At 36.5% G+C, this 12,616-nt stretch overlaps 1 protein-coding gene across 3 annotated transcripts in view; it reads left to right on the forward strand.

Annotated features, from left to right (window-relative positions):
- The window catches only part of Memo1 (mediator of cell motility 1), an 85,393-nt gene that overhangs the window by 40,593 nt on the left and 32,184 nt on the right, over window positions 1–12,616 (forward strand). For 2 of the 3 annotated variants that reach the window (XM_034513859.2, XM_034513858.2), the window contains 2 exons: window positions 4,702–4,814; window positions 8,093–8,204. The exons of the other annotated variant lie outside the window; for it this stretch is intronic. In XM_034513859.2, the coding sequence (XP_034369750.1) occupies window positions 4,702–4,814; window positions 8,093–8,204 (225 nt within the window). The remainder of the gene's footprint in view (window positions 1–4,701; window positions 4,815–8,092; window positions 8,205–12,616) is intronic. 3 annotated transcript variants of the gene reach the window in all.

Raw genomic sequence — 12,616 nt, forward strand, 5'->3', positions numbered from 1 at the left:
GTTCATCTGCAGAGATGCCTTATGAATCTATCCCCAGGGTTTGACTATATTTTGTCAGGTAGTGTTAAGATAAGTTTGCAAGAGTCAAGAATTTTGGTGAAATTAACCTTTGAAAAATAATGTAGCAACAAACGGATTATTGACACACGTTGGTTTCACTGCCCTGAAAGTTGCACTAGTTGCACTAACAGTTTTACTCTCCCTCATTTCTGCATTTTAAGTGCTAGTCAGAGTGAAGAAAGCAGAAACCTTCCTTTTCACTGTTTTGAACTCTGTGTACTCCTTTACAAGATCCTGTGTGTTGTTAAGAATGTATAGATCACACTATGACAACTGATATAAATGACCTTGAGTGATTGGATTTCAAGCATGGGAAAGATTCATTGAGGAGCTATTGTTTAAGTTAAACCACCCTATTGAAGGGTTGACATCGTACATAGTTAAACTTCATTGGGGACCTGTAAGACTAGTGTATCCATAAAATGTTAAAAATCATGGGGAGGGCAAAGGAGTGCAAAAAGTTGCTAGTTCATTTGAGACTTTAAACCCATTTTAGGGGCTAGGAGGATGGCTCAAGTGAAGACCTGAGTTTGAACCCAGCACTTATGTAAAACCTTAGTGTGGTGGTGTGCTCCTGGCATCCCAGTGCTGGGAGGTTGGGAGGCAGGTGCTGTGTAGAAGGGAAGATCCGTGGGCCAACTTGTTAGATACCTCAGCTAAAACTGTGAGCTCTAGTTTCACCTAGAGACCTTGTCTTCCAAGAAGTGCAGGGCTCCAGAGGAAGACACCTGATGTTAAGCTCTGGCTTCTACGTGTGCTGACATAATGTATCTATGCACCCAACCCTTGCCCCCAAGGCATACACATATACTAGCCCCCCACCCAATCCTTCTTATTTTTAAGGTTTTTACTTGATTTCATAACACTTGTTTTTTTTGTTTTTCAAGGTAGTTTCTCTGTGTTGTCCTGGCTGTTCTGGAAATAACTTTGTAGACCAGGCTGGCCTCAAATTCACAAAGATTTGACTGCCTCTGGCTTGAGGGCACTGAGATTAAAGGTGTAATATCCATCTCGGCTCAGGAAGGACTTTTTAAAGTAAGGTCAAGGGAAAGTGGAATGATCAGATTTGTGTTTCTGATAGAATATTTTCCTTCCCCGTGAAACACCTTTAAAAAATTATTTATGTCCCGTTAGTTGGAGTAGGTAGTTGAACAGAATGAAGGCGAGTGCTCATAGACCATATTCGTTATAATAATTTCACAGAGGTAAATTCTCAAGGAGCTGTAGTGTATGAACTATATTTCTAGGAAAATGTGACTCCCTGCCAGGCCTCTATTTCATATTAAAGGTTTCATTTACCCATCTAGTAACAGCCTGCAAAGCAATACTGAGGTTATTTCTTTAAAGGCAAAACACTTTGTAGTTATTAAAGGAAAGGAACATAGCCTTGCACGTTTATTTCCCTCCAACAATTGCAGTGGCTTGCTGTCTATGGATCTAGCAAAGAAAGGAAGAAACACATGAGCTTCAGTGTGCCTTGTTAATTTTCTTTTGTTAGCACTTTAGCTAACAAAGACCTATTTTGGGTCACTATTATCTTGAATATGCCCCATTTCAACTATTACAGTAATATCTACCCTTCTGTGGTTTTTGTGTTTCACTTTTAAGGATTTTAACTTTTTCTTGTTTCTGTAACTCATTTCTGGAACTGCACTAGTTTGATTGTGGGTGTTTTTACCAAACTAGAAAGAATTTTTTGGGAAAGCATCTGGCTAATTCAGATCGGTAGGAGCTCTTCTATATAGGTTGGGTTTGACAAAAAGGAATGCTAAGAAAGTAGTCCGTCTCAGTTGAAGGCCTTTAGGCTCCCAGAAGACCGCTGTGGGTGTTTCATCTCTGGCGCAGTGCTCATTGTCATTATTAGAGTAATATAAGCCTTCAGATCGACTTCTTGTTGTCATTGTTTGAGACGGGTCTTTTGATGTAGCCCTGGCTGTTCTGGAGCTCTGTGTAAGCCTGGTTGGCCTGGAACTTGGAAGAGATCTGCTTGCCTCTGCCTTCTGAGTGCTGGGATTAGAGGTGTGGGCTATCATGCCTGGCTAGAGACTGACATTTTAAAAGTATCATTTTATATTTTAACTATATATCTTAGTTTTTTCCAAAGCATCCTGATGTTAAATATTACATACTATATATTAAGTATTTTTTTATTGTAGAAACTGATTTCTCAACCAGAACTACTCTTCCTTTTTTCATATTAAGGGTTTTTCCTTTCCTTCCTTCCCCTATCTTCTTTCCCTGTTTCTTTTGTAAGTAGAATCTCACTATGTTGCTTTGGCTAGCCTTATGTTCTCATGCTCAACTGATCCCCCTGCTTCAGCATTCTGAGTATTTAATAGAGTACAAACATGTACCACCATGCCTAGCCAAATGTCATTCATTGATGCTTAGTTCATGCATTTCCTGGCATTAATCAAGTGACCTACATATTCCCAAGTTACTATTTTATACATATTTCACGTTAGACTTTAATAAAAGAATTTATTACTATTTGTATTCTGCTGTAATAGAACAGAATGGTATCTTTTGGTTTTGTTTATTTAATAGTATGTAAATTTGATCCTCCCTCTTTATGGTACTGATGATACAAATAATGGATTGCAGTACTAACAAGATGGAGAAAGAAGGGCTGGAAAGATGGCTCAGTGGCTAAGAGCACCTTAAGAGGTCCTGAGGTCAATTCCCAGCACCTACTTGGGGTTTCACAACATAATGGAATCCTTTGTCCTCTTCTCGTGTGCAGGCATGCGTGTAGACGTAACACTCAAACACATGGAATATATAGGTAAATCTTTTTTAAAAAAAGATGGAGAAGACAAAGGGCAGAAGAGAGATTACTTCTGGCTTACATTGGCCCAAGGATAAAATAGTTTCCTGTGTGATTTCTTTGAGGACTCTGAGAATAACTTAATCCAAAACTTCCTTATATCCTGCATCCTTCCCCAACTTTGAAGTTGCATGTTTTTTTTTTAAAAAAAAAAAAGTTTAATTTTCTTAGCTTAGTAATAGATTTTGGTTGGCTGGTTGTTGCTTGCTTGCTTGCATGTACTATGCAGACCAGATCTGCCTTTGTGTTGCTTCCTGTGAGCTACAATTAAAGATGTGTTCCACTATACCTGACTTTTTTTTTTTTTTTTAAAGAGATGGTGTCTGAGTTTTGTAGAACAAGTTGGCTTTGAAATCCCAATTATCCTAGATCCTTCTGAGTCACCCTGAGTGTTAGGGTATAGGTGAATGCTGTCATCCTTGGTACACTAATAGAATTTTGTCAGAGATTATCCCCATAGCACACATGCCTTGTCCTGCAAGTCTCTGACAGTGAAAGAACCAGGTCCCTTTTCCCAGTACATAAACCCACTGTCTATTTTCTTCTTTCTCATAGTTTTCCCCCTTTGGAATCTTTAACTTATTTATGTTTGTATATAGTATGGTAAGATTGTTTTGTTTGAATTTTAGAAAACAGTAAATGCATGGTTTCAGAATTTAGGTTGTAGAGCAAGTTTGGACGTTTGGTGTAAAATGATAGGACGCTAATTTTGCTTTGGTGTTGAGATAAAGGGGTTGCGGAAGTTGTAGCCCAGTTTTCTTTAGATAGACTACCATGCAAATCATACATTATTAAGTTTGTGTTTGATAATAGAGAACGTTTATTATATATAATTCCTTTCAACAAGATGAGGCCCTGGTTTTTTGCTACCATAGAAATGTCAAACCAGCTTTATTGAATACTTCTTTGTAATGTTGTTTTATATAGATGTTTAGAAGTTTGAAACAGTATTATTTATTTTTATTAAAAACTTTATTTTATTTTTATTAAAAAAATTTAACATTTTTATAGCTGAAATATTTAAACTGATACTATACTTTGAAATATGTCTAGTTATACATTTAGAAATGATTTTTATGTATAGTATATTTACTATAAAAATTTATAGCTAGTATTTTCAATTATTGGACAAAAATTCAGATTAAAACTGAAGAGTAAATTCAGTTCGATTGTAATAGAATTTCAAGAACTGTGATTTTAGTTCACCGAAGTCTCACTTCCTCATATTTCTGGAAAACTAGAAACCTAGTGTAATTAATGGCCTGGTAGGGTTGTTTTCTTTAAAGCTCCTCTTTTTGGCTGCTAGGCCGCTTACTGCATGACTGTTAGGCATGTCCTTGGAGTCATGTGTTGTGGTTGTGTCCCATGTGTCTTTCACCCCTCCCCCATTTCCAGGATCTTATTATGTAATCCTGGCAAGCTAGAAGTCACTATGTAATCCAGGTTGGCTTCAAACTTGGAACAGTGTTTGCCTCAAGGGTCCAACATTCTGGAGTATATGGGATACCAGTCCTGGCTTTGAAGTTTTTTTTATATAGGTACTTCAGTCAAGTAGATAAGGGCTTCATTTTAACTTCATTAGCTCTTAAAATAAAAATGTATCTCCAAATTGGCCTGCAGTCGGATGTGGGAAGTTGGAATTTTAGTGTATGAATTTTGATGAGAATATAGTTGAGCTCTTATGTTCACAGAATGTAGTAAAAGGAGGTAGTCAGCGTGAAAAAACAAGTAAAATTTAAAGTTACTTTTCCTTTTATTTAATAAGATTTGTGTAGAAGTACATTTGTTCTGTGTTTCTGTTGTGTATCTCCCAGCCGGAGAATTTTCATCCTTGGGCCTTCCCATCATGTGCCCCTGTCTCGATGTGCACTCTCCAGTGTGGATATATATAGGACTCCTCTGTATGACCTTCGTATTGACCAAAAGAGTAAGTATATAGACATCATAGCTTTTAAATAGCTAAAGCTCATTTAATAAGGATTGCAATTCAGTCTAAAATATTTTAAAAGACAAAAATTGGTAATTAATTTATATATAATAGACACAAAAAGTTGTATTTTACTCATAACTACAAAAATATGTTAAAGGCACTTAGCTCCATATCATAGTGGTTTCATTTATATTTAGAGAAATACTTTGCTTGTGCTATACCATGAAGGAAGAAATTAGTATACATGCCAACCTGATGAAAGACTTGGCAAGTTAACTCTATTTTTATATGTATCACTTTTTTCACTTTAAAGATTTATTTATTTATTTATTTTATGTATGTGAGTACACCGTCTCTGTCTTCATACACAACAGAAAGGGGCATCGGATCCCATTACAGATGGTTGTGAGCCACAATGTGGTTGCTGGGAATTGAACTCAGGTCCTCTGGAAGAGCACTCAGTGCTCTTAACTGCTAAGCTTATCTCTCCAGCCCCACTTTTTTTTACTTTAAATGATGGCAATAATACTTTAATTTCCTCTCATTGTTTTTTATGGGAAAATTATTCTCTATTTTCTGAAGCTCTGAAAAGTAGTATAGAAAATTTAAATACGTTTTGCTTTTAACATGTGTTATTTTTTGTATGTATGTATGTATGTGTGTTAGCAGGTTTGTAGTCATATATGTGTGTGTAAAGGTGCATGTGTGCTATGTGGAAGCCTGAGGCTGACGTCAGGTGTCTGCCTTAACCATTTGTGATATATCATTGGAGCAATGTCTCAGACTGAACTCAGAACTCACTATTGTGGCTCATCTCACTTGCTATTTATAACTATGTCTATCTATAGCTATATCCGGGGAGTCCCTTTCTGTTTCTTGTGTACTGGGGTTACAAATGGGCTTGCCATAACTGTCCAGCTTTTACATGCATTCTCAGTCCAAAGTCCAGGCATTAAACTTCTGTGGTAAACATTTTATCTGCTAAGACATCTGTCTAGCTCCCATGTCTGTTTTGTTGATTTTCCTTCTAGGATTCCAGAGGTTATATTTTGATGTGTGTGTTTGTGTGTGTGTGTATGTGTATGTGTGTGTTCTACTGTGAGTGAGTACAAATGTGTACTGTATGTTCTTTTTCTGTGCTGTCTACATTTTTCTTTTGAGACCATGTCTCTCACTGGCCTAGAACCCACCTAGAATGGTAGGCTGACTGGCCAGGAAGCCCCAGGAATCTCTGCCGCAGAGATTTTTTACTTCCTCATGGGGTCATAAGTGTATACCAACTATCAGGCATTTTTGTGTGGATTCTGGAAATCCAATTCAGGTGCATGCTTTTTTGTTGTTGTTGTTGTTGTTGAGAAGTGGTTTATCTACTGAGAAAGTTATCTTTCTTGTTCCCAGGTGTCATATTTTTGTTTAGCTGTCCCTCCCCTCCCCTCCCCTCCCCTCCCCTCCCCTCCCCTCCCCTCCCCTCCCCTCCCCTCCCCTCCCCTCCCCCTCCCCTCCCCTCTTTTCCTTTCTTTTCTTTCCTTCCTTTTCTCTCACCTCCCCCTCTTGACAGGTTTCCCAAGACAGGGTTTCTAGCTTTGTAGATTAGGCTGGCCTTGAACTCCCAGAAATCCACCTGCCTCTGCTTCTGAGTGCTGGGATTACAGGCCTGGGCCACCATGTCTAGCTGCTTAGTTATTTTCTTTTCTTTCTTTCTTTCTTTCTTTCTTTCTTTCTTTCTTTCTTTCTTTCTTTTTTTTTTAATACAAATGTAATCTTTAAAAAAGTATAAAACAGTATACAGAGTAGAATGATAGATATTGATATATTCATTACTCATACTTTACTTTGAATTTCCCTTCTCCTGTTTCTTTCTACATAATAACGACCTTCATGAACTTTGGAGTGTATCCTTTAGCTCATTGAATTGTATTTTAATTTTATAAGGGATGTTATTGTTTCATTAAAGTTTGCAGTAATTTCTTACATTGAACGAAAGATGTCATCTGTAAAAGAAATGATTAGCTGTTTTAGGCCTTGCTTTTTACAATTTGAGGTTGTTTCATAAAATGGTAGCAATTTGATATTTGAATAGCTTTGATTAATGAAAGTAGAATATTAGCTTTCTGATTGACATAAGTTAAGAGACACACTTTTTTGTTTATTTTATGGTATGAGTGTGTTGCTCACATACGTGCCTGTGCACTACATGCCTGCCTAGTGCCTGAGGAGGTCAGAAGAGGGCTTTGGAGCCCTTGAAACTGGAGCTGTAGGTGGTTGTGAGCTGGATGTGGATGCTGGGAATGAGCCTTGGTCCTCCCTCTGCAAGAGCAAGTGCTCTTTACGCCAGCATGTGTGTCCTTCCACCTCCCTATTTTTATGGGTCTCTGGTACAACAAGCAAAGAAATGGATAATTTTTTAAGAGGTATTTTGTGGAAATGAGATCTTAACTACCATTTCTTTTCCCTCTGTTTTTTGTTTCTCCCCTCCCATTCCTTTTCTCCCTTCTTCCTTTGTTTTTTGAGAAAGGAATTTGCTAGGTGAACTCAACCAGATCTTGTCCTACTCTGTAGTCCAGGCTAGCCTTGAGTTTGTTATTCTGCTGCTCTAGCCTCCCAAGTAGCTGGGGTTATTAGTGTGAGCCGCCAGCCCTGCTCTAAGTTATTCTTCCTTGTGTTTTTACATACTAAATTTTACATATTGCTCTACAGTCTTCATCTTAAGTCTATCTCATCAGAGAGAACTAGATAACTAGATCATCTTAAGTTGGCATAATACTGGGGCAGATTTAAGATTTCTGCTGTAAGGTAAAGTTTGGATTTTGTGAAAGATAGTATTGGAGGTGAGAATTTTATATTGTCGGTATGGTAGAAACATGAAGTAAAATAATAAAACTACACAATTATAAAAAAACAAAGCAAAACTAAAAAAACTATTATTAACTTTATATGCAAATAGATTGGTAATGTTTCCCTGTTACATTAGGAATTCTAATGACTGTTTTGACTAAAACATTTTTTAAATTCAAAGAATGGCCTAGAACCAGAGTTTATATAGAAATGTTAAAAGGAGCTGATGAAAAATGTACCATGTTATTATCCAAATGGTAAGTCTTTATTGTATTATATAATAAAATTAGTCATTCTGTCTTTCACTTATAGTTAAAAAAAAGTGGAGTATGTGGTGCTTTTGTTTCTTGCCATAGCTTATAATTTTATGTTGTTGGGTAGACGTTCATAAAATAAATATATGCATTAATTTTTTTTAATATATTTTGAAATCTCTTTAGTTTACGGAGAGCTATGGAAGACAGGAATGTTTGAACGCATGTCTCTGCAGACAGATGAAGACGAACACAGTATTGAAATGCATTTGCCTTATACAGCTAAAGCCATGGAAAGGTATATTGATTACTATAAGAAATCCCAGAGAAGTCATAGATATTAATTTCTTTGGGATTATTTTAGCTTAGGATAAGATAATTTGTCAAAGCAAGGAGATTAAAATTTTATTTAAAATGAAATATAAGTTGAAGATTGCAATGTCTTTATGAGGATTAAAGTTGATTTTTAGCTGGTTGTCTGTTAAGGTTGAGCATATGAATTGTCCTGATTTTTTTATTTTTTTAAGATGGAAATTAAAACAACTCATGTGTGTTTGGGCTGATGTATTTTGTTTTCTTTGATATAATAGCCAATAGACTTTTTGATGTTTTTGGGTAATCATTATATTCTTCGTGGTACTATGGTTTTAAAACTTTACATTTGGAAATATCTTTGGAAGTCAATCTTTTCAGAACTTTATAAAGGTTCTGTTTACACATGCTGATGATGGGATGACAAGGATGATGTAGCTGTGTAGACCTGATAAAGGTCTTCCTGTGGTAGGGGTGCCATGGAAGATAAGCAGTAGAGGAAAGGGGAGGGTCTGCTGTGCCCTTTACCATAGATTTCAGTGCCCAGTCTTTTGCCTAACATATAATGATTGGTTAGTCAGTAAAATAAAAAACAGTCTCTAGAATTTTCCTTTCAGTGCTACATTTGAATTAAAAAGTCTTATTTGTAGACATTCTCTTTTTTATATGTAATTTCTTGTGTTTTAAAATTTATTTTTTGTTTTGTTTTAAAATTTGTTTTTAAAAATTTATTTTTATTTTGTGTACATTGGTGTTTTGCTTGCATGCATATGTAAAGGTGTTAGATCTCCTGAAATGGGAGATATAGACAGTTGTGAGTTGCCATGTGGGTTTTGGGAATTTAACCTGAGTTTTTTGGAAGAGCAGCCAACACTCTTACCTACTGAGCCATCTCCCCAGCCTCCTATGTTATTTCTTAATATATACTTATTATTTTACACAGTTTCAGTAGTTCTAAATACAGGGAGCTTATTCTTCCTGAAGTTTGTTATTTAAATTTATCAATAAGGTCTAAATTGCATTAATATTTTAATATAGATATGGGTTATTTATTTTTTTGGCTGGCATACTTACAATTAGCTAAAGACCAAGGCTTTTCATATTGTTGTAATGAATTTTTTTTCTTGTTACAATTTTGTGTATTAGTTTTTGTTGTGGTATTTTATTTGTAAAATTTTTTAGAGCTTAAATTTATTTACTATTTTGTTTTATGTGTGTGAGTGTTTTTGCCTGCATGTATACCTGTGAACCATTTGTGTGTGTCTGGTGCCTGAGAGGCCTGAAGAGGATATAGAATCTCTTGGTACTACTGGAGTTACAGACAGTTGTGAGCCACCATGTGGGTGCTCTGGAAAAGAAGTCAGTGCTCTTAACCACTGAGCCATCTCTCAGGCTCTGGTTTTGTATTTTTCTGATACAGGGTCTTGTTGTGTAGCCTGTGCTACCTATGAACCTAGGGCAGCCTTGCTGCTTCAGTCTCCAGCTGCTAAGATAATAGCTACAGGCTTGAACACCCAGCTTGAATTTTGTGTAGTTGATACTGTTTTAACTCAAATAGGAATGATTCAATGATTTCTATGTAACTTGTTCTGCTTGATTAGTCTATTACTATAGGATTTTTTTTCTTGTGTATTCAAAGTTTTATTACCTTTTTGTTCACATCTATTCACACTAACCCTGAAGAATTATATAAACCTGAAGATGTTTGCAGAAATCTATGCAATAGATTTAGGCTCTCTTTTTGTGTTTTGTTGTTTGTTTGAGGCAAGGTCTACTATATATGCCACACTGGTCTAGAAAGAATGCCCTTTGTAGCCAGGCTGGATTTGAGGTCCTCCTGTCTCAGTCTCCTAAATGCTGGGGTTTTATGCCCAACCAGTTGTCTTTTATTATGTTCTAATTATTGAGAAAAATTATCTATCTATCTATCTATCTATCTATCTATCTATCTATCTATCTTCTTGATTTGTTGGCATAACTAGAATTCCCATTCACCAAAAAAATTTTTTTTTTGGTCATTTGCTGAAATTTTTATATATTTTATTATGAGAATTAATGGATTGTAGTATAATATAGTCAATAAAATAACAACCTTCTAAAGGAGGGTTAAAAAATGACATTTAATTATTATGTAGGAAACCTAAGAATATAGAAATTTGAGAGCTACAAGCACAATTCTAATTCATAGCTCTCCCTCTTTCAGTGTTCAGTGAACTCCTCCCACATCATATTAAGATCCCTAACATTACTTTTAGAAGAAACCAGTGAGCATTTGTTCATACTTACTGTGTTGTGTCAATTAGTTATCACTGAATAATGAATTATTACAGAATCAAGTGCCTTACAATCACAACTATTGAATTATTCATAGTTTCACATTAAAAATTGGAACAAGGAACAAAGTGGGTTAGAGAGTCCAAGATGCCCTCACTTAGATGTCTCCAGTCACAGTGCTTACTTCCTGAAGAGACATAGTACCACTTGTACCAATTTCTGCTTTTCAGAACAAGATATCTATGTCAGCCAAAGTGTAAGGGAGGATTATAGATTTTCTATCTTCATAGGAGCAGCATGTGTCTATAGGAATAGGAGCAATTGTTGAGTGCCTGTTTGTGGATGGTCTATTATGGTTCCACTTCAGATGGGCAGTTTATGTCTCTGTAACACATACTATATACTAGCCTTTCTAAATGCCTAGATTTCTGTTACAGTTACTTTTTTATTGCTGTGATGAAACACCATGACTGAAACAACTTAGTAGAAGGAAGATAATCCAGGACCAGGAAGCAGAGAACACTGGGAATAACAATAAAAACAATGGAAGTTTTTTGAACCATCAAAGCCTGCTTCTTTTGACAAAATTTTTTTAACAAGGCCACACCACCTAATCCTTTGCAAACAGTTTCTGGGGACTAAGTATTCAAGCATAAAGGCTTCTGGGGATCATTCTCACTCAAACATCTGTAATGATTTCAGATACATTGTCCATATTCTGCATCAAGTGTAAATATGAATGCAGTCTTGGGTGTGAGGCATCTTGATTTAGAGATCTGTGAAAAATTAGATATCCCCCCTCACCCCTGCTTATGTAGTTTTAGAAAATTCGTGAATTGATGATATTGTGCTGGCTTAGTGAGTAGAGGTACTTGCACAGTCCTCATGTTCTCATTTTGGTTTTTGTATCCTGTGAGAACTGAGTCCTGAGCATTGTCCTCTGGCCTCAGGTTATGGGGCACACACACACATACATGAAACAAATGGGATAAAGCATAAACTGTTTGATGAATTAATTCAAAGTATAGTAATATATGTCTGAAAATGCTATATGGATCCTTATGTGGTAAGATGAAAAGTGAATAAAAAGACGTTTTTGAAAATGTGATAGTTAAACATAGTAGAACTCCCATTGGAGAGTAAAATAAAAGGCGATTCAGGAAGTGTCTTAGAATGGGTTAATTCACAGCAGTGTCATCCTGCAGCCATGGGACAGAGAGGAGTCCTTGACTCTAGTTGGTTCTCTATTCTGGTAGTAGTTTCATAGTTTACCTGATTCCTGGATTTGTTTGTTTTTGATTGCTCAGCTGGGTCATTTGGATTGTTTTACTGTGTCGTTTTACTTTTTTTTTTTTTTTTTTTTTAAAAGAAATGGGCTTTTATACCCTTAGTCCAGAGGCAGGTAGATTTCTCTGAGTTCGAGGACAGCCAGGGCTATATGGATAAACCTTGTCTCGGAAAAAACAAAACAACAACAACAACAAAAAAAAAACGAACAAACAAACAAGAAATGAATAAATAAATAAATAGGCTTTCAGGCCTTGCAGAAGCCTGTCATCCTAGCCTTTGTGAGGCTTTTTTTGAGGTCCTACCTACAAGGGTCTACTTTGTACCTGAGTTTCCATTTGGTTCATTGTGTTAGTTTAAAGGCCCAGAAGCTTTATCTATTGTTTCTTTTGAGTTCAGCCACAAGTTTAGCTACACTGCTTTGGTTCCCAGTGGGTTGTGCTCTCAGCCACTTGCCTAGGAGTTCTTTGGATTCATGAATGAAACACACACACACACACACACACACCAGTTAATTTTAAAATTCCTTGGCTAGCTCAAATGCTGGGCAGTTCTAATCCTCTCTGAGCCTAGAACGCATTTCCTTCCTGTAACACCCTCTAATTCTATATTTTATCTTTGTTGCCCTGGCTCCTTCTGGGCAGCTCCCTAGTCTTTGCTGCCCAAGACACTTCTGGATAGCCCTTCCGTGGGACAGCATTTCTTCTCACCTACATTTCAGATGATTTTCCTTCTGCAGCTCTAAATCTGATCTGTCTCCCTCTGAATCATGGTGATTCCTTCCCTTGCTCTCTTCCCATTCCTAGCGCTAGCAAATCCAAAGGTCCTGCCTCAGTG

Source organism: Arvicanthis niloticus, chromosome 11 (genome assembly GCF_011762505.2).
Source record: "Arvicanthis niloticus isolate mArvNil1 chromosome 11, mArvNil1.pat.X, whole genome shotgun sequence".
Taxonomy (NCBI): Eukaryota; Metazoa; Chordata; class Mammalia; order Rodentia; family Muridae; genus Arvicanthis; species Arvicanthis niloticus.